Source organism: Colletes latitarsis, chromosome 5 (assembly GCF_051014445.1).
Source record: "Colletes latitarsis isolate SP2378_abdomen chromosome 5, iyColLati1, whole genome shotgun sequence".
Taxonomy (NCBI): domain Eukaryota; kingdom Metazoa; phylum Arthropoda; class Insecta; order Hymenoptera; family Colletidae; genus Colletes; species Colletes latitarsis.
In genome coordinates this window covers 23299627-23320386 of record NC_135138.1, presented here as the reverse complement: position 1 = coordinate 23320386, position 20760 = coordinate 23299627, and the positions used below count along the sequence as shown (strand labels likewise).

The window sequence follows — 20760 nt, the reverse complement described above, 5'->3', positions numbered from 1 at the left end:
TTTATAGAGTATAAAGCATCAGTTAAATTATTGTTAGCATGTAGAAACATAAGTTTAACAAAATGTAGGCATACAATATGTATGATGTAAACCATTGATATGCAGAAAGGTTTAATAATAGCGAGCGTAATAATCAGGTAGTCAGTAACTTCCTGGAAATATTAGCTAGAATTTTCCACAACCAGTGTGGAGATCGAACGGTTGTCGATATGAGCTCATCATGACCTTGACCTTTATCAAAGAATTACCTTCAGTTAAGTTCAAGTTCATTGTACGTTTTCACGTCAATTCTAAATTGAAGCACCATTAAGTTTTGAAATAGTTAATTCTTGTTTAAAATCAGTAATTCCTAATTGATGTTTGTCAATGTAAATATAAAGACTCAAAATATTATAAATACGTCCATTACATATGCAGACTAATTATAAATTATTATATCCACAGAAAAATATTATTTACTAACCTATTAAGAATGAAGCAGTGAAATAATGCAATTTTTAACATATATGATTGTTAATTTATGATGAAATTACATAAAAAAGCACAAAGAATTTACCAGAAACAATTTTGGAATATTTTATTTATTAGTACAAAAATTTTGTACTTTGCAACTTTGAATTTTCAAGATACAAACAAAATTTTGAAGTTAAAAGAATTGTTTTTCATAACACTATAAATATCTCAATTTCTTCAAATTATATAAAATTGTGGGACTTAGGTGGAAGAAGAAATATAACGAAAATAATTATTAAGCAAAGCCTTCGAATTCCTTTCCACAATCGTAATGTTAAAAAACAGATTTCCATAATGTAGATTACTAAAAGAAAATTGTAAATAATGTGAAGTTGCATTAATGCAAAATTGATTTATAAAATTTCAAATATAAAAATTTATTATATGAAATATTAGTAGCAGATCTTTCCTGGAAGGTCAACATCTGGAGGAATGTATGTATCAACTGTGTGGCTCGTGATTGGGATTCGTTTATTTTTGTTTACACTCGACTGATTTAGTAATAGACTGTGACCTCGGTGCATTGCTAAATTCACTTGTTATGGCGCAGATATCGTTCAGTCTGAGCGTGCACTTTACGAAAAAGCGTTTGGAACTCCATTAAGATCAAGGGAATATTGATAAATCGTTCCTTTTTAATTTATTTATAAACGAAATACGTTTTCTCGCTAAAAGTACAGGGGTAACCCAAAAATATACAGAAAAATTTTAATGGGAGATCCTAGAGACCAAAATAAGACGAAAATCAAGAATACCAATTTGTTGATGGAGTCTTCGTTAAAAAATTACAATATTAATGTTTAAAGTTCCGCCCGTATTGAATTTTTTTTTAAAAAGTGGGTAGGACTCCGGGGGTAGGTCTATTCACCAAAAATTTTTGTAATTGACCCCCGCAACCGAAAATAATTTTTCCAGGACGATTTGAAATTTTTTAATTTTGTCGGAAAGATTTACATCTTTTCGAATTTTTTTCTCAAAAGTGGGTAGGATTTTGAGGGTATGTCTAATGACTAAAAATGATTGTAATTGAGCCCCGCAACTGAAAATAATTTTTTCAGAACGATTTGAAATTTTTTAATAACTTTTTAATGAAATTTTAGTCAAGAAATTGATATTCTTGATTTTCGTTTTATTTTGTGCTGTAGTATCTCTCATTAAAATTTTTTCCGGGGGTGGCCAAACACCCTGTGACCTAACCTAGACCTAAATATGAGTGAGTTTATTCGAAAAAGTAAATTGAAATTTAAAAGAAAAGAATAATTGTTGAACCAGTGTATACAAGTATATTATTTATTAAAAATAAATATTTCGACTTTTAAGTTTCAAATTCTTTTTAATATTTATAAAGTTCAATGATCTAGAAAACATGCAATAATCATTGTAACAGACAAGAATTCTCTTATTTGTTTACAACCTCAGTTGAAAACTTTCTTTAATTTATATAAGTATTATTTTACTTTTCTTGTTAGTTTATTTCTTGACTATTATAATAATTTATATTAAAAGTTATCAATAATACGCACGTACGGATTAACTGTAGAATTGTTTTCTTGTTCTACAGAAACATTTGTTTTTACATGGGAAAAAAGAATCGTTTGAGCGTTCTAAAAGTTAGAAAGTCAAACCACGTTAGCAAATGTTGGCGCGTCCTTGATTCAAGTATTTTCAACGACTCTCCTAGTCGATATAATAAAAACGAAATCAGGTGTATGTTATGTTTTCTCGGAAATAAAAAATATTATTGCATATTATGTCAGTAACCGGAAACAATTTACCATAACAATTTACCATATTAAATATAGAAAGATGAAATTTTCCTGATAAATCGGTCTCTATCGATTATTATGTAATATTTTCTTGTATGTCTTATAAAAAATAAAACATTCTTATTTAAAAATTAATTAATATACAGGGTGCATCAAATAAAGTGTTACAGGCTGTTTTCTCAGAATTTAATAAAGATATTGACTTCATTAGTTTTCTTAAATAAATGGTCCAAAAGAACCAAATGTTTCAGTTCGTAGCACAGTTTTCGAGGAGCAACTGAAGGATGAAAAGGGGGCCCCTCTCATTTTGTAGAATGGAAAGTTGCATTTCGTTATTGTGATAGCTCTCATCAAACTGAATACTTCCTCAAACCATTTTTTTTTCAATTCTGCATAGTTAAAGAGCTACAGCAAAAAGTTGGATCCGAATGTAAGAAAATGAAGAAAATGAAAATTTATATTAAAATATCAGTACGTATGTACTTTGTCCGAGTATGGTCGTGTTTGGAATCATTTTTATTATAAGAACCTCTTGTCTGCTAATATTATTTTCATGACAACATCATGGAAAATAAAAGATCTCTTACTTTGATAAATGTTCATTACATACGGTTTCTCGGTTTTTCAATTTGTCTCACTCGTAACACGGTACCTTTTACGTAAAAATATGGTCTCGATTGGGTCTAAGGAAGCAGAGTGGGGGAAGAGTGGCGAATAAAATTACAATAAGTCGAGGAATACTGTATATTGTAAATGCTAAATAGCCAATAATTCGTAGTTAGTTTATAAATAGAATTTGAGAAGATAACAATGAATTGTACAAAGTACAAGTAATACAAATTTCTGAAAAAGTTAATATTTTGTGGAATAAGTTATTATGGCACGCTTATGGCCACACGATGGCGCTTTACGTTGGAGTACTGGTCGACCGTAGGGGAACCCCCAAATAAAGCTGGCCAGTCGGTCGCGGGGAATTCCCGTGCTTGTGTATTACTATCGAAACAGTTTTATAAAACATCTCTTCTTCGCTACCTTTGTAATTTCGCTGTATGGTTTATTAGACCTGAATAAATTATATATTATATTACTATCGGACCACAGTTATATTATTAAACTTGGCACATGGGGTTTTCTCATGACTCTAACAAAGTTTTCTGTACGGAAAAAGGGATTTATTTTACACGATCGTCATTATTCTGTAAAAAACATTGATGCTTGTAATATAAGGAGTGTAATAACGAGTTTAGTGAGAAGTATAGTATATGTATACATTTATCTTATATTATACGTTGATTTGAAACGAAAAGTTCATTTTTTTAAAAGAAAAGTATAAATTAAGCAATTCGAATTTAAGAAAACTGTAGAAATAAGTAAAAATACTCGGCAAATGAAACAATACTGTTCATCACTCTGGTTTTCAACGCAGACTGCGCGAGAACAATGCGCTTCTTTCTGTGGATAGGCGCTGTTCCGTGTTTATAATAAATTCATTACACATTGATATTTCAACTGCTACTTTGATAACACTATGCAACAAAATAAAAAAGCTGGGATCTCATAAAATTTTATTGTATAATATTTTCCATATCCATTTGAAACTTTCACAATGGGACTTACGCCACTTTCAAAATAAACTTTTTCATCACTATATTAACTAGCAAATTTTCGTGTTCCAAAATCTTAATGATTAAAAATGTATTCGTAATAAGTTGCTTCAGAATGAAAAGATCATGTAAAAATGTAACTATTAAGGTATCTAATTCGATTTTTTTGGAAAATGGACTTACGCTACTTTCAAAATAAACGGCTTAATTATAAACTACGAATTATTGGCTATTTAGTATATATAATATAGTGTGAAAATATATCAAGAATGTAGTCGTTCAAAATTTTTGTTCGCTACTGTAAACACAAACAAATTTCTAACGACGAAAGTATACTATACCTTGACTAAGTAGGCGATGTGGCCTTTCTGGAGCGCATCTGGTGGGTGTATCCAGTTTCTACTCGTTCCTGAAAACAGAATTCAACGACGTCATGGATTAGTAAGCTCTCGGTTTAACGCGCAACTCATAGTAAAATCAACTCACCATTCTTATTATTTATTTATTTATTTATAAAGGTTGCATAAACAGCAAGGTCATTAGCGACCACAATATATAACATATACAGGGTGTTCGGCCACCTCTGGGAAAAATTTTAATGAGGGATTCAAGAGGTTAAAATAAGACGAAAATCAAGAATATCAATTTGTTGATGGAGGCTTCGTTAAAAAGTTATTAACAATTAAATTCAAAAATTTCAAATCGTTCTGGAAAAATTATTTTCGGTTGTGGGGGTCAATTACAATCATTTTTGGTGAATAGACATACCCCCGAAATCTTGTGCATTTTCGAGAAAAAAATTCAGTACAGGCGGAACTTTAAACGTTAATAACTTTTTAACGAAGCCTCCATCAACAAATTGGTATTCTTGATTTTCGTCTTATTTTGGCCTCTAGAATCTCCCATTTAAATTTTTCCCATGGGTGCCCGAATACCCTGTATAATGATGGCTATTTAGATCACCTAATAGTATAAAAGGTTTCAGGAGTTGACTAATTAAGTCTTCTAATTCTTTTAACGATAAAACATAACTATTAGGAATGTATACATTACAAATAGATATACGACCTGATGCAAGTACGACACTAATAGCTACAGCTTCTAGGTTTGTGTTAAGAGACATTTTTTTAGAGGTTAGGTTCTTTTTGATGAAGATAGCAAACACTGACATGGTGAGCTTGAATGCAATTTTTATAGGAGTTCTACTGATGCAAGTAGGGCAGTAACCATTCTTAAAATTAGTTTCTTGCAGACAAATAATAGTAGGGTTATGTTTTCTTATTAGAATGTCAAGGACTCACCATTCTTGTTCGTCTGATTTTTACTGTTCGCGGAATTCTGCGTCCACTTTAGTAGCGTTGAATTTCTCATGTTGTCGGTCTGAGATTGTGTTGTTCACAGACACCTGAAACAAAAAATCATATTTATTTATAACTTATTCTTGATTATATATACCAAACAACTTAGGATGCAACTTAAAATTACTAGGACGCGTTTCGACGTTCATTACTGAAATACTTGATCACTCAATGAGAATTCTTTTAATGAAAATGAGATCAAATACGACCGTATTTAGTCTATTTTTAATTGTACGTTATTCAAAATGTTTTTGAAAAATTTTACATAATTATTATTTTTCTTTAAACGATTCGAAAAGCGAATAATTGAAAATAACCTGCATAGGATCGAGTTTAAACTTATTTTCATCGGGAAAGCATCACTAATCCATTAGCAATATTCTTAGAAAAATATAATGAAAAATATTCAAAGGTGACACAAAATAAAATAGCCTATCATACTCCTTAAAAGTCACCAAGAGGACCCAATTTTGTAACTTTTATCGATAACATTGTACAACTTTTAAAATTTAGGCATCTACACCCTGTCGATTTTTCTTCAAAATTAGTTTTTGATTTTTATTAAATTCGTTTGACGCTGTATGGAAATATTGTTTAGTACTTTTTTGTAAGTCTCTATGGGCTCTACTTCCAGACTAAATTTCAACGAAATCAAATTGACTATTGTAGCATTTATAGACGTTCGCAAATTGGATCATTTTTATGGTGTTTTTCTGATTTTACGGGTTTCAAGAACAACTTTATGAATAGTCCTCGAATTTCTACATATTCTTCGTCAAAATACGCGTCGTTTGCCTTTTGAAACAAAATCCTTCAATCCGTCCAGAAATTATGATTTTTCAGACATACTCATGCAATTTCGGGACAACATTTCTAACCTCACATTATATTTTTAGAAAAGAATTTTTTTTCTCAAAAGTGCGTAGGATTTCGGAAGTATATCTATTCAGCAAAAATGATTCTAATTGACCACCGTAATCAAAAATAATTTTTCCAGAACGATTTGAAATTTTTCATTTTCGTCGAGAAATTTGTCCACGTTTCTGAATTTTTTCTAAAAAGTGGGTAGAATTTCGGGGATAGGTCTATTCGCCAAAAATGATTATAATTAACCCCTGCAACCAAAAATAATTTTTTTCAGAGCGATTTGAAATTTTTTTTTTGCCGAAAAAATTTAGGCACTTAATTCTTGTCGATTTTTTTTAAAAATTAGTTTTTCATTTTTAATAAATTTGGTTGACACAGTACAGAAAAGTTGTCTAATACTCTTCTATAGGTACCCATGGACTCTGCTTCAGAAAAAAATTTCAATGAGATACCTTTACTATTGCAGGAGTTATGGCCGTTTGAAAATTGGACCAATTTTATGGAGTTTTTGTCATTTTACGGGGTTAAGGAACAACTTTTCGAATATTTTTGAGATTTCTATATATTCTTCACCAAAATACGCGTTGTTTGCCGCTTGAAACATTAAAAGTCCCCAATCCGTTCAGAAGTTATGACATTTTAAATATTCGCATAAAATTTCAGGGGGGAGGGGGGTGCATGTTTGGTCTTACATTAGATATTCGGTGAGCAATTTTTTTTTCAAAAATGCGTAGGAATTTGCGGATATGTGTATTCACTAAAAATGATTGTAATAGACCCCTGCAACCGCAAAAGAGAAAACATGTATTACTATCTGTAAAAACCAAACACGATACTTCATAAGATAGACGATGGTGAAGGTGCGGCAAAAATTGCTAAAATGTACAACATTGATAGAAAATTATGCAGCTGCTTCAACAAGTAGGTTAGCGAAATTTAAATTACGGCACGGTATTCGAGCATTGGATATCTCAGGTGAGAAACTTTCAGTAGACAGAGATGCTGCTGAAACTTTCCAAATAATCTTCAATAAATTTTTAATTGAAAACGGATATTCATTGTAAAATTTACATACTTTGGAAAGCATTATCATAGAAGATACTGATTTCTTCTCGTGAAAAGTCGGCTCCGGCGTTACCATTAGCAAAGATTGCGTCACGGTAGTTTTTTGTTCTAATGTAACTGGGTGTCATCGACTTTCGGTGTAAATAATAGAAAAAAGTAAACACTCACAATATTTTAAGAATGTGAATATGAAAGTACTGTCATTTATACATAAAAATCAACAATATGCTTGGGTCAATAAGGAAACATTTGCTGAATAGTTCGAAATTATATTTTTACCAAAAATTGAAAAACATCAAATGCTACAATATGGTTATAGAAGAAAAACTGTTACGTTACTTTTAACCATCATAAAAATAACTATATTTATTTTTTAATATTTTCTTATATTCTCAGCAATAAATATTGATTTGTACAAAACTTGTGGTTATTGGTTTATGCTCCTGTGAAGGTAGTTTCTTATTTTTTGGTAAAAGAAAGAGTAATATTAAAATTAAATTAGGCTTTATTTGTTGTATTTTTTTTAACATACAAGCTTAGGAATTAATTTGTTTAGTTCTTTGTATTAATATCTTTCTGAAAAGAACAGTTCTTCCCTTTTTTAATTAGTTAAATTTCTTAAATTTCTACTGAAATATTTATTTTTTAATATTCTCTTATATTTTTAGCAATAAATAATGATTTGCACAAAACTTGTGGTTATTGGTTTATGTTCCTGTGAAGGTAGTTTTTTATTCTTTGGTAAAAGAAAGAGTAATATTAAAATTAAATTAGGTTTTATTTGTTTTATTTTTTTTAATAATACAAGCTTATTGCCGGATAATACTTGCTCGCATTTTATGTGACATTTTCAACGAAAAGATTCCTTTATTACTGAATCAAAAAGTAATTGAATGTTTCAAACGGAATTACAGAAAGAAAACGAGGATGTAATAAAATTATATAAAAAGTTGAATTTGAAAGGTAGTTGTTATATGGTTGGAACTGGATATCAATGATGTAAAAAAATGGCTTTAATCTGGTCAAAATACTGCAGATTTGACCACAACAGATGTTGTCCGTAATTCTTTGTTAAATTCTCGTATTGAACAAGCAAAGATGTGCCTACACATTCCAATTTTTATATTTCGATAATATCAAAATCTCGTGCTCTTAAAACTAAAAATTCTCTATTTTTATTCATAAAAATTGTCTCGATATTAAAATAACGACAAAATTAGATATCGTTTCTAAGAAGATTTATATATTTAAATGCAAATAAATTTGCATTTTCGTTGATTAGACACGATAGAAAACCGCACGAACTTTTTCCGTTACTAAATAAATTTTGTTTTAATATTGTAATAAAATATTTGATTACATCTTCGAAATAAATTAATATAATAACCTCGCGTAAAGGAATTCACGAGTGTATCGAATTTTCTTTCACTCTGAAGAAACTATGCCAAGCCTCCGTGCTTTCGACGAAATCACTTTCCTGAACTGTGTTCCACTCTTGTGCCGTATCTCTGGTGGCACGCGATAGAGAAACAGCGTTCCCGTTCGCGAGAAGGCGGTCCCGAGATGCAAACTAAGCTGCGCACATAATAAGCGCGTCCATTCCGTCCCCTTTTCCTCGCTCGAAATGGAAACGATTTCAGTACGCGAGAGCGTTTCGCGCATTCCGTGGCTCTGCGTCATCCTTTTCCGCCAAGTTCAAAAGCGAGTGCCGATCGCGGCTAGATTTATTAGCCGCGTGGAAGGAAAGAGAAATAAAGAATGGTTTCACCTATTAAGAGAGAAAACGCAACATATTGCGTAACCGTGAACGAAACAACTTTTCACCATTCGCGACCCATGGGAAGCGTTTCAGCGCGCCTATTTTTCCACACTTTGTCGCCATTGTGCAATCCAATGAGCACAGATAAAGAATAATCTCGACAATAGTATTCTGTCGCGCTCGTCGTTCGTTCGGAGAATTATTTTTCATTGTTACTTGCGATAAACGTTCTTTCTTACAACTCTCGCGGATCGACATGAACAACACATTTGGAGGGGGGAGAATTTACTAAGATTTTAGTATTATTGCATTACTAGCTAGGTTCAGTATTGCACTATCCTTGATACAAATATCCATTTTTTAATTGTTAACATTTGCTTTATACGCATTAATAATTGCAGAAAATTTGTTTTTAGTCTGTCATGTACGTATCAATAATAGTGTTTGAAAGAATATAATTATTTCACTTCACGGTGTAGTATTTCTTCTACTATGTTAAATGACTAAACTAATAAGAAGCTCAATGTTTCGTCTTAGGATCGTAGGACCGCATTTATGACTTGCCACTCAAGCTGAGACGTCTCCGCCGAAAATCAGTAAACTTCCAAGCGTTATATCTTAAAAACTAACAAAAATCGGGTAAATAAATTGCAGGTTAATGAATTCGTCTTAAAAAACACTATCGCATGATCCAAAAAAAATATATAGTTCCATTTAAAAAACGAAACTTCACCATCGTATCTTTTAAATTAATAACATAAACAAAATTTTCGTTTACGCCAAAATAAAAATCCTATATTATCCTGCAATTTTCATATAAACAATTTTTTCGTATCATCAATAGTTATTGAAATATCGCGACTGTCACACTTTAGCTGGGACACTCTGTACAGGGTGTTCGGTAAAAACCCTAGGAAAAATTTTACTGGGAGATTCTAGAGGCCAAAATAGGACGAAAATCAAGAATACCAATTTGTTGATGGAGACTCCGTTAAAAAGTTATTAACGTTTAAAGTTCCGCCCGTACTGAATTTTTTTCTCGCAAATGCACAGGATTTCGAGGGCATGTCTATTCACCAAAAATGATTGTAATTGACCCCTGTAACAGAAAATAATTTTTCCAGAACGATTTGAAATTTTTTTTTTCATCAAAAAATTTAAGCACCTACCCTTGTCGATTTTTCTTAAAAATTGTTTTTTAATTTTTAATAAATTTGTTTGATGCTCTACAGAAAAGTTGTCTAATACTTTTTTATAGGTACCCATAAGCTCTACTTCAGAAAAAAGTTTCAATTAGATACCTTTACTCTTGTAGCAGTTATGGCCGTTTGAAAATTGGTCCAGTTTTAGGGGGTTTTTCTTGTTTAACGGGGACAAGGAACAACTTTTTCAATATTATTAGAATTCCTACATATTTTTCACCAAAATACGCGTTGTTTTCCGTTTGAAATATTAAAATCCTCCAAACCGTTCAAAAGTTATGACGTTTTAAAGATATGCAAGAAATTTTCAAGTGACATTTCTGGTCTGAAATTATATTTTCGGTAAGGAATTTTTTTCTCGAAAATGGTTCGAATTTCGAAGGTATGTCTATTCACCAAAAATGATTATAATTGACCCCTGTAATCGAAAATCATTTTTTCAGAACAATTCGAAATTTTTTTTTTCGCCGAAAAATTTAGGCACCCCTGTCGATTTTTCTTAAAAAATAGTTTCTCATTTTTAGTAATTTTGTTTAACGCCCTATCGAAAAGTTTATACTTTTTTGTACGAACCCATGAGCTCCACTCCAGAAAAAAGTTTCATTGAAATATATTCACTATTGCAGGAGTTATGGCTGTTTGAAAATTGGACCATTGTTATGTGGTTTTTCTCACTTAACGGGGACAAGGAACAACTTTTTCAATATTGTTAGAATTCCTACATATTTTTTTACCATAATACGCGTTGTTTGCCATTTGCAACATTAAAATCCTCCAAACCGTTCAAAAGTTATGATGTTTTAAAGATACGCATGAAATTTCAGAGTAGTATTTCTGGCCTCAGATTAGATTTTCGGTAAGGAATTTTTTTCTCGAAAATGGTTCGGATTTCGAATGTATGTCTATTGTCCAAAAATGATTATAATTGACCTCTGCAACCAAAAATAATTTTTTCAGAATGATTTGAAATTTTTTAATAACTTTTTAATGAAGCAATTGATATTCTTGATTTTCGTCTTATTTTGACCTCTAGAATCTCCCACTGAAATTTTTCCCGTGGGTGGCCGAACATCCTGTATATTATGAGTTTCTAATGACATTACGATTATTTACAAATTTATAAGTATTCGCAATTAGAGTACGTTCATTGCAAATATTTAAAGTTTTAAACTTGAAGCACTGGTGTATAATAAATGATCGCCATAGCAGTCTACGTATTAAACTCTAGATGGTTTTAGTCCTTTTACTGTTGAAGCCGTCACTTTACGTATATCGTTAAAAGTTATTCCAACACGTAACACCTGCTGATGAATTATGCAATGAAATCTAAATGCGTCATAGGTAATATTAGTATTTAAATAACTAGACTCAGATTAAGAGCCGCAGTTTATTGACCCTCAGTGTATTAAGTCGTCCTATATGTTCCTACCGTGTTTTGTACTACAACTTAAAGCAATATTTTAAACATATAATGGAATTTTATGAAAAACAGTAAACTTCTTCTCGTTTAACAACTCCGTTCCCTTCTTTTGGCAAAGCCATTGTATCGTCGCCAGAGAACTTTGATTTTTTTATTAAAATGTAGTTCAACGCTTTTCATTAAAACGTTGACATTTTTAAATTGTTTACCCACTAATAGGCCTGTAAATTGTTGTATTTTACTTCTTATAAGGTTCGATTTTATAATATGCTAACAATAATATTCATGCAATTAGGCTCGAGCACGATCAAGAAAATTCCACAAGTCAGTGTGGAATCCAAACTTTGAGCTTTGACACAATATCTATTTGTTTCAAATTTCTATGAATTGTTGATGTTAGTATGTTCAAAATTTCAGAAATCTTCAGAACTGACAAATTTTGTTTTCTATTAAATTACAAATTTTATCTTCGTCAATTTCAGAGTATCGAACGGCACAAACTTATGGGACTACCTAATAGTATCATAATATTTAGATAATTCAATTTATTGAATCTACACGGGGAAAGCTTCGGGATAAATTAATTGCGTAAGTAAGAGAACTTCTCAAACCTTATTTTTGAATTAATTTATTTCACGTCGCATGCCCCTTTTGTTGGATTAGCGATCACGTTTGCATGTTCCATTTCATACTACATAGTACGTGGAATACATAATGGATTTATCTGTAATAATACTTTAAGATTCATAGGAAGTCATTAAGCACGACATGTTAAATAAGGTTTAGAATGTCTATTCCTTTTAAAAATTGAATTATTTCTCTTTTGCGAATGAACACTTTGGAGTATGAGCTCAACAAAATTACTGTACTCGATGTATAAGCTTTATTTTAACTTAACACTAGGTTTTACGGACACTCGTTGCGCATATTTTTATTCTAATTCGCTACGTTGACAGTTGCATTAAAATGTAGTTTTTCTTTTAATTAGAGTATACATCCATATCATTACATCAATTCAATTCAACATAAATTGCTAACAAATAATATTTATGAGTCCTATAACGTTAAGTTTAGAATCTGAATGCGTCAAATTGACGCGTACCGTAAACCTAGTGTTAATGAATGTTTTCGTATGTTTTAACTAAATAAATGTTTGTTAGTTTATGGGTTTTTAAAGAACTTCCTGATATTCGCCCAAAACGTTTGTTATTTTTTGTTCGAGCACTTTGATCTCGTGTGTCGAATGTATTTTCATTTTTCATCCTGCTCGAAACTTCGAAACAACCCCACGCGTGACACGGCGATCCAGGTCCGCTGTTTTGCATCGCGTCAATGCACGCTTGATCTAATTGAATATACAACGGTCGCGCTAAGTGTGAATAGTGTCATGCGCGAGATGATGAAACGCGAAAGGATTTAGCCTTCGCGTCCAAGGCTGACTTCTCGAACGGCGAACAATCGTCCGCACTTTAAGCCGGTTTTACGCGGTTTGCCAATCTACTCGAGGAACAATGAGCCACAAATAGCCAATGTTCGTTCCTGACCGTTCTCCTAATAGTTCCGTAAAAATCGTTCGTTTCTAATCGTTCCATGGGAATACTAAAAACGGATCGATGCCGATTACTGTCGCACCCAGGCATTTAAAGAGGTATTACTGTCTAGACTGTCAATTTCACGGCCTTTTTTGTGATTTTTTTTTTAATGATAGATAGGCTGTTTTGTACTGAGACTTTGTAGATATATTTATTCATCTTATAAGCGTGTACAATATTTTTTTCATGGAAAAATATTAAAAATCGTGGGAATTATAACTTCTTATTTAATGGCTCTTTTGGAAAAGGTGCTCCAATGGCTTCCAGGATTCCAGATAATTTGAAACAGAGGGGGTTAAAGTATCTTCATAAGGAAGGTTGTAGTTATAGCAGGAACTAGGGAGAAGTTAAAATCCTGATAAATGAAGAAATGGCAACGCTTCAAGTTTCGAATTTCTATTTGTTAATCGTTCTTTTGTCTTTAGCGTATCAAAAAAAATAGTAAAACTCAATATTTTTTAAAATCTCTAGTTCCAGCGATAAAGGCGTGTCTGCTGAATATTCTCTCCAAATTTGAAGTCCATCGGTTTGCTAGATCTTGAAATATCACGTAAGCAAGTTTAAATGCGTTTTTTTAAACAAGAAGCTATAACTCTCGTAATTTTTAATATTTTTTGATGAAAAAAATACTGTACATACCTATAAGACAAATAAATATATCTGCAAAATGTCACTACAAAACAAGCTACCTGTCGTTAAAAAAAAAATCACAAAAAAAGGCCGAAGAAATGACAGCCTAGACAGCAATACTCCCTTAAGAGGCCATTTGTAGGCAAGAAAAAAAGATGTTTGTGATTTTTTTTTTGCGGGCTATTAAAGAATAACTAATTCCGGGTTTTGTGGATACACTTATTATATATTTAATTATATTTACAAATTTTTGCAACGCATAATATCTGTTAATTACGCAGTTTTTGTTGATCAACGAGCAACAGTTTTTATGTACAGCGCCCGACTGCGTAGGTAATATTTTGCGAACTAGTTATCTAAAATCCAAAAACCAAAGATATGCTTAATATAGATAAGTTTGGTTATAGCATGAACGAAGATCTTTTCAAAAAAACGAAAAATGGCACAATGGTAGTTATTTTACGAAAAGGTACTGAATATTTTCATATATTCGGTTACTTTTTTGTTAATAAAAGAAAAATTATTGCATATGTCGCAGTTATCTTAGTTCATGCGATAGAGAGACCAGTTTTAAATATACTGCATAAATTTGATGTTGATATATTGAATAGTTTTCATGTTATTGTCTACTCAGTGTCGAAAAATGTATTTTCGAGAAAAACAGCTTTAAAGTTTTACGTTCAGTTGTTATACCTGCGCGTGGTAATTTCAGTAGGCTTTAACTTCGTTAGTTTTCCGAATTTTAATTTAATATTCGGTAGATATATTCTCGAGACTACATACTAAAAGAAAACGCAAAAAAAGAAATTCGATTTTTTTAATCCCACAAAGTAGGAGGGCCCCTTAAAATTAACAGACACGAATACTTCATCATTTTTTCTGGTCTTTTACAAAACTTTGTTGAAAAAAACAGAAGAGAAGTTTACTTAATATTAATATAGAAAATATCATGTTTATAATGATATTATACCTATCTACATTAATATATGAAATAAAACGTAGGCAATAACATATTTTTAGTTTTCTATTCTAATTACCTTTTTGAAATTTTATTAATAAAATAGCAACAAGTGTACTCAAACATTATGCATGAACTTAACATCTTATATATGAAATATGTTAGTTTATTTTCTTTCAGATTCATGCCTTCACACACATTTATTATAGATGACGAAATCATATAATTTACATATCCGATTTACATTTAAATATCTCGAGCGTTAGAAAAATATTTGAATAGTGTTCAAAACATCATAATTTCTACGTCACATATAATATTAATATATTACACGATTTTAGTATATACGACAGTATATAGGGTGTTGTTCAGTCATACCCGGGAAAAACTTTAATGGGAGATTCTAGAGGCCAAAATAAGACGAAAATCAAGAAAATCAATTTCTTGATTGAGGCTTCATTAAAAAGTTATTAAAAAATTAAATTGAAAAGTTTCAAATCATTCTAAAAAAATTATTTTCGATTACAGGGGTCAAGTACAATCATTTTTGGTGAATAGACATACCCCCGAAATCCTAACCATTTTCGAGAAAAAGATTGAGTAAGTGGACAAATTTTTCGACGAAATTAAAAAATTTCAAATCATTATACAGAAATTATTTTTTGCTACAGGGGTCAATTATAATCATTTTTGGTCATTAGACATACCCTTGAAATCCCACCCACTTTCGAGAAAAAAAATTCAAGGTGTGAAATTTTTCGACAAAATTAAAAAATTTCAAATCGTTCTGGAAAAATTATTTTTGGTTGCGGGGATCAATTACAATAATTTTTGGTGAATAGATCTATCCCCGAAATTCTACCCACTTTTTAGAAAAAAAATTCAGTACGGGCGGAACTTTAAACATTAATAACTTTTTAACGTAACCTCCATTAATAAATTAGTATTCTTGATTTTCGTTTTATTTTGGCCTCTAGAATCTCCCATTAAAATTTTTCCCAGTGGTGACCGAACACCCTGTATAACATGTAAATAGAAGAATAATTTTTTAAATAAACCTAATAAAATTAATTACTATTTATTGAATACGTTATAAGAGATACAGAAACAATTTATATTACAAAATTTTTTAATACAAATTAAAAAATGTAAATAATATCTTCAACTATCTACTGTAAAGATGTGCTTTATTAATTATAAAAGTAATTAATTTCGTTTAAAGACTTTATGAATACGAGTTCTTTCAGTTTTTTTTATACATTGTAAATCACTTATGTTTGTATCTGATTATGCTTCCAATTATTTGATAATCGTATTTAACGAAGAAAATACATCAATGTATCAAAGTGTGATTATAATTGTCTACTTTTTCTTCGTGGTGTATTTTTTCTTCGAATTTGTTTCACTTCAGTAAGATTTTAACTTCTTAGTCGTTTCTTAATTTTCTTAGTCGGTTCTTAACTTCGTCGTTTTTGAGCAACTCATCAGGTATTTGTTATGTCACCATTTATACAACATGAAATTGATGTTGCAACTTCGACTTACTTACTTTCAGGAAATGAAATTTAAAATAAATCGATTTTTTGAAGGTTCTAGAATACTCACTTGATTCCAAAATAAAATTAACTGGTATTTAAAACCTTTTTAAACGCTGGTAATCAGTCAAAAAATATCAAGGAAATTACATTGAAAGACTATATAGACATTTTTGAAATTAAATAAAGTCTCTATCGCGTTTGTGCATTTCTTTCGAGGCGACCTTCATATATGAGGACATAATCGCTTCATCGACATATTTGCAGACATATGATTTCGAACTCTAACTGCTTTAATAACTATATCCTGAAAATTAGGAGTGAACGACAATTACCTTCTGCTCTGAACAAAGTCGTTAACATTTCATGCCTAAAAAAAACTTTCAACGGCTGCTGACTCTGTATTTCGTCGAATAGTCGATTACGTTCTGCGCGGTGCGCTTTCGATCAAACGGTTCGTGTCGAAATGGCGCTTGCAGAAGCAGGCCAACAAGAAAGAAGCCGAGAATTCCACGAGTGTTAACTGAAAAATGAGCGCAATCACGATCTGGCTTTTGTGCGCGGAGCGTGCTGGTGCAAGCCGGTATCTCCTGTACATTCCATTTGAGAAACGTTTAAGCGCTGAAAGGTGGAGGTTCGGATTTAATGCACGACTTCCTATTCCACCCACGTAGCCACAAAGAGGTCGGACCAAAGCCCGTTCTGTGCCTTTCCGTGACTCGGTGTATACCTTGCACGTAAGATAACCCAGTGTCGCAGTAGAGTTCAACTCTAAGGTGAAACGAAAAAATCACAATTCTGCGACTGTTTTCTAATAGCGAACAAAATTCACTTTCACTCTGTTAGATTAGGTCGGCAAAAGCTAGTTTCTGTCAAAACAATTTTTCAGGTATCGCAAGAATATTGAAGTTTTAATTTTTTGCTCCCTTAAAATGCTTTGTGTGTAATTTTTTTGTAATTTTTTCTATTCTTTTTCTGCTGATTTTTTGGGGCATTTAATGTAAATGAGGAGGAGAAACTGTCTTCCGTATTTAGGAAAATTTATTACAACTAGGAATCGTAGCTTTAATTTATTCTTCCTTTTTTTCTTCCTCTTTGGTCTTTTATTTTCTCTGAACTGGTCATTCGAGTTTCATTGAAATTGCTTATTATTTTTAAAAATTGTTCATTCGATGTTTTTTGAGCGACTTTGAAAACATCAAAATTGTTTGACTGTTTTCTAATAGTGACAAAATTTATCTTCATTCTTTTAGATTAGGTCGGCAAAAGCTAATTCCTGTCAAAACAATTTTTCAGGTGTCGCGAGAATATTGAAGTTTTAATTTTTTGCTCTTTAAAAATGTTTCGTGTGTTAATTTTTTTGTAATTTTCACTATTCTTTTCCTGCAAATGTTTTTGGGCATTTAATGTAAATGAAGAGGAGAAACTGTCTTCCGTATTCAGGGGAATTTATTATAACTAGGAATCGTTGCTTTCATTTATTCTGCCTTTTCTTCTTCCTGTTTGGTCTTTTATTTTCTCTGAACTGTTTATTCGAGTTTCATTGATATTGCTTATTATTTTTAAAAATTGTTCATTCGATGTTTTTTGAGCGACTTTGAAAACATCAAAATTGTTTGACTGTTTTCTAATAGTGACAAAATTTATCTTCATTCTTTTAGATTAGGTCTGCAAAAGCTAGTTTCTGTCAAAACAATTTTTCAGATGTCGCAAGAATATTGAAGTTTTAATTTTTTGCTCCCTTAAAATGCTTTGTGTGTCAATTTTTTTGTAATTTTCACTATTCTTTTTCTGCTGATTTTTGTGTGCATTTAATATAAATGAGGAGGAGAAACTGTCTTCCGTATTCAGGGGAATTTAATACAACTAGGAATCGTAGCTTTAGTTTATTCTTCCATTTTTTCTTCCTCTTTGGTCTTTTATTTTCTCTGAACTGGTCATTCGAGTTTCATTGAAATTGCTTATTATTTTTAAAAATTGTTCATTCGATGTTTTTTGAGCGACTTTGAAAACATCAAAATTGTTTGACTGTTTTCTAATAGTGAACAAAATTTGTCTTCATTCTTCTAAATTAGGTCTGCAAAAGCTAGTTTCTGTCAAAACAATTTTTCAGGTGTCGCAAGAATATTGAAGTTTTAATTTTTTGCTCCTTTAAAATGTTTCGTGTGTCAATTTTTTTGTAATTTTCACTATTCTTTTTCTGCTGATTTTTTTGGGCATTAAATGTAAATAAGGAGGAACCGTCCTCCGTATTCAGGGAGTCGTACTTATTATAACTAGGAATCGTAGCTTTAATTTATTCTTCCTTTTTTTCTTCCTCTTTGGTCTTTTATTTTCTCTGAACTGTTCATTCGAGTTTCATTGAAATTGCTTATTATTTTTAAAAATTGTTCATTCGATGTTTTTTGAGCGACTTTGTAAACATCAAATTTATTTGACTGTTTTCTAATAGTGAACAAAATTTATCTTCATTCTTTTAGATTAGGTCGGCAAAAGCTAGTTCCTGTCAAAACAATTTTTCAGGTGTCGCAAGAATATTGAAGTTTTAATTTTTTGCTCCCTTAAAATGCTTTGTGTGTCAATTTCTTTTGTAATTGTCACTATTCTTTTTCTGCTGATTTTTTGGGGCATTTAATGTAAATGAGGAGAAGACTCTGTTTTCCGTATTCAAAGAGTCGAACTTATTACAACTAGGAATCGTAGTTTTAATTTATTCTTCCTTTTTTTCTTCCTCTTTGGTCTTTTATTTTCTCTGAACTGTTTATTCGAGTTTCATTGAAATTGCTTATTATTTTTAAAAATTGTTCATTCGATGCTTTTTGAGCGACTTTGAAAACATCAAAATTGTTTGACTGTTTTCTAATAGTGAACAAAATTTGTCTTCATTCTTCTAGATTAGGTCTGCAAAAGCTAGTTTCTGTCAAAACAATTTTTCAGGTGCAGGTGCAGAACATTGAAGTTTTAATTTTTTGCTCCTTTAAAATGGTTCGTATGTTAATTTTTTGTAATTTTCACTATTCTTTTTCTGCTGATTTTTGTGTGCATTTAATATAAATGAGGAGGAGAAACTGTCTTCCGTATTTAGGAAAATTTATTACAACTAGGAATCGTAGTTTTAGTTTATTCTTCCTTTTTTTCTTCCTCTTTGGTCTTTTATTTTCTCTGAACTGGTCATTCGAGTTTCATTGAAATTGCTTATTATTTTTAAAAATTGTTCATTCGATGTTTTTTGAGCGACTTTGAAAGCATCAAAATTGTTTGACTGTTTTCTAATAGTGACAAAATTTATCTTCATTCTTTTAGATTAGGTCGGCAAAAGCTAGTTCCAGTTAAAACAATTTTTCAGGTGTCGCGAGAATATTGAAGTTTTAATTTTTTGCTCTTTTAAAATGTTTCGTGTGTCAATTTTTTTGTAATTTTCACTATTCTTTTCCTGCAAATGTTTTTGGGCATTTAATGTAAATGAAGAGGAGAAACTGTCTTCCGTATTCAGGGGAATTTATTATAACTAGGAATCGTTGCTTTCATTTATTCTGCATTTTCTTCTTCCTGTTTGGTCTTTTATTTTCTCTGAACTGTTTATTCGAGTTTCATTGATATTGCTTATTATTTTTAAAAATTGTTCATTCGATGTTTTTTGAGCGACTTTGAAAACATCAAAATTGTTTGACTGTTTTCTAATAGTGACAAAATTTATCTTCATTCTTTTAGATTAGGTCTGCAAAAGCTAGTTTCTGTCAAAACAATTGTTCAGGTGTCGCAAGAACATTGAAGTTTTAATTTTTTGCTCCTTTAAAATGCTTTGTGTGTCAATTTTTTTGCAATCTTAAAATCAAAAATAATCCTCCAAGCTTCTTTGTAAAATGGAATTAATATAAGGAGTTTCATTTCCTTTCTTTTGCTTCTTCTCTTTTGGTGGGTCACTGCTAGTATGTACTTTGATAATTATTTTTCGATACTGCACTATTCTTTTTCTGCTGATTTTTTTGAGCATTTAATGTAAATGAGGAGGAGAAACCGTCTTCCGTTTTCAGGGGAATTTATTATTATACAACTAGGAATCGTAGCTTTAATTTATTCTTCCTTTTTTCTTCCTCTTTGGTCTTTTATTTTCTCTAAACTGTTCATTGAGGTCAATTATATGTAATCCAATGTTTTTTTTATTTATTTATTTATAGTCGCATCAACCGTCCATGGGTTATTAGCGACTCAGGAGAAGTTTACAGCTTGTTGTACAGTTTGGTCTCTTTGAGGCACTTCAGCAAGTTTTGGATAGATTTGTCATCCTTCAGGTTGTCCTTTAGGGATGGTTTAATGTTGAATCGCAGTCTGTTTGCGGCGTATTTCCTGCAGTGGCTGATGACGTGATCTGCTGTAAGGTGATCGTTGCACAGTTCGCATGTTGGGGGGTCTTTTTTGTTCAGGAGGTGTTGGTGGGTCAATTTAGTGTGGCCTATTATGATTCGAGAAATTTTCACTTGATCTAATCTG

The 20760-nt window shown here is 31.2% G+C and overlaps 1 protein-coding gene across 2 annotated transcripts in view; it reads right to left on the bottom strand.

Moving 5' to 3' along the window:
* Nucleotides 1-20760, bottom strand: part of LOC143342150 (PTB domain-containing engulfment adapter protein 1) — a 195460-nt gene that overhangs the window by 38451 nt on the left and 136249 nt on the right. For both annotated transcript variants that reach the window (XM_076765728.1, XM_076765727.1), the window contains exons 2-3: nucleotides 5185-5288; nucleotides 4225-4292 (exon numbers count right to left, since the gene is read on the bottom strand). In XM_076765728.1, coding sequence (XP_076621843.1) covers nucleotides 4225-4292; nucleotides 5185-5254 — 138 coding nt within the window. In that variant the 5' untranslated portion in view covers nucleotides 5255-5288. The remainder of the gene's footprint in view (nucleotides 1-4224; nucleotides 4293-5184; nucleotides 5289-20760) is intronic.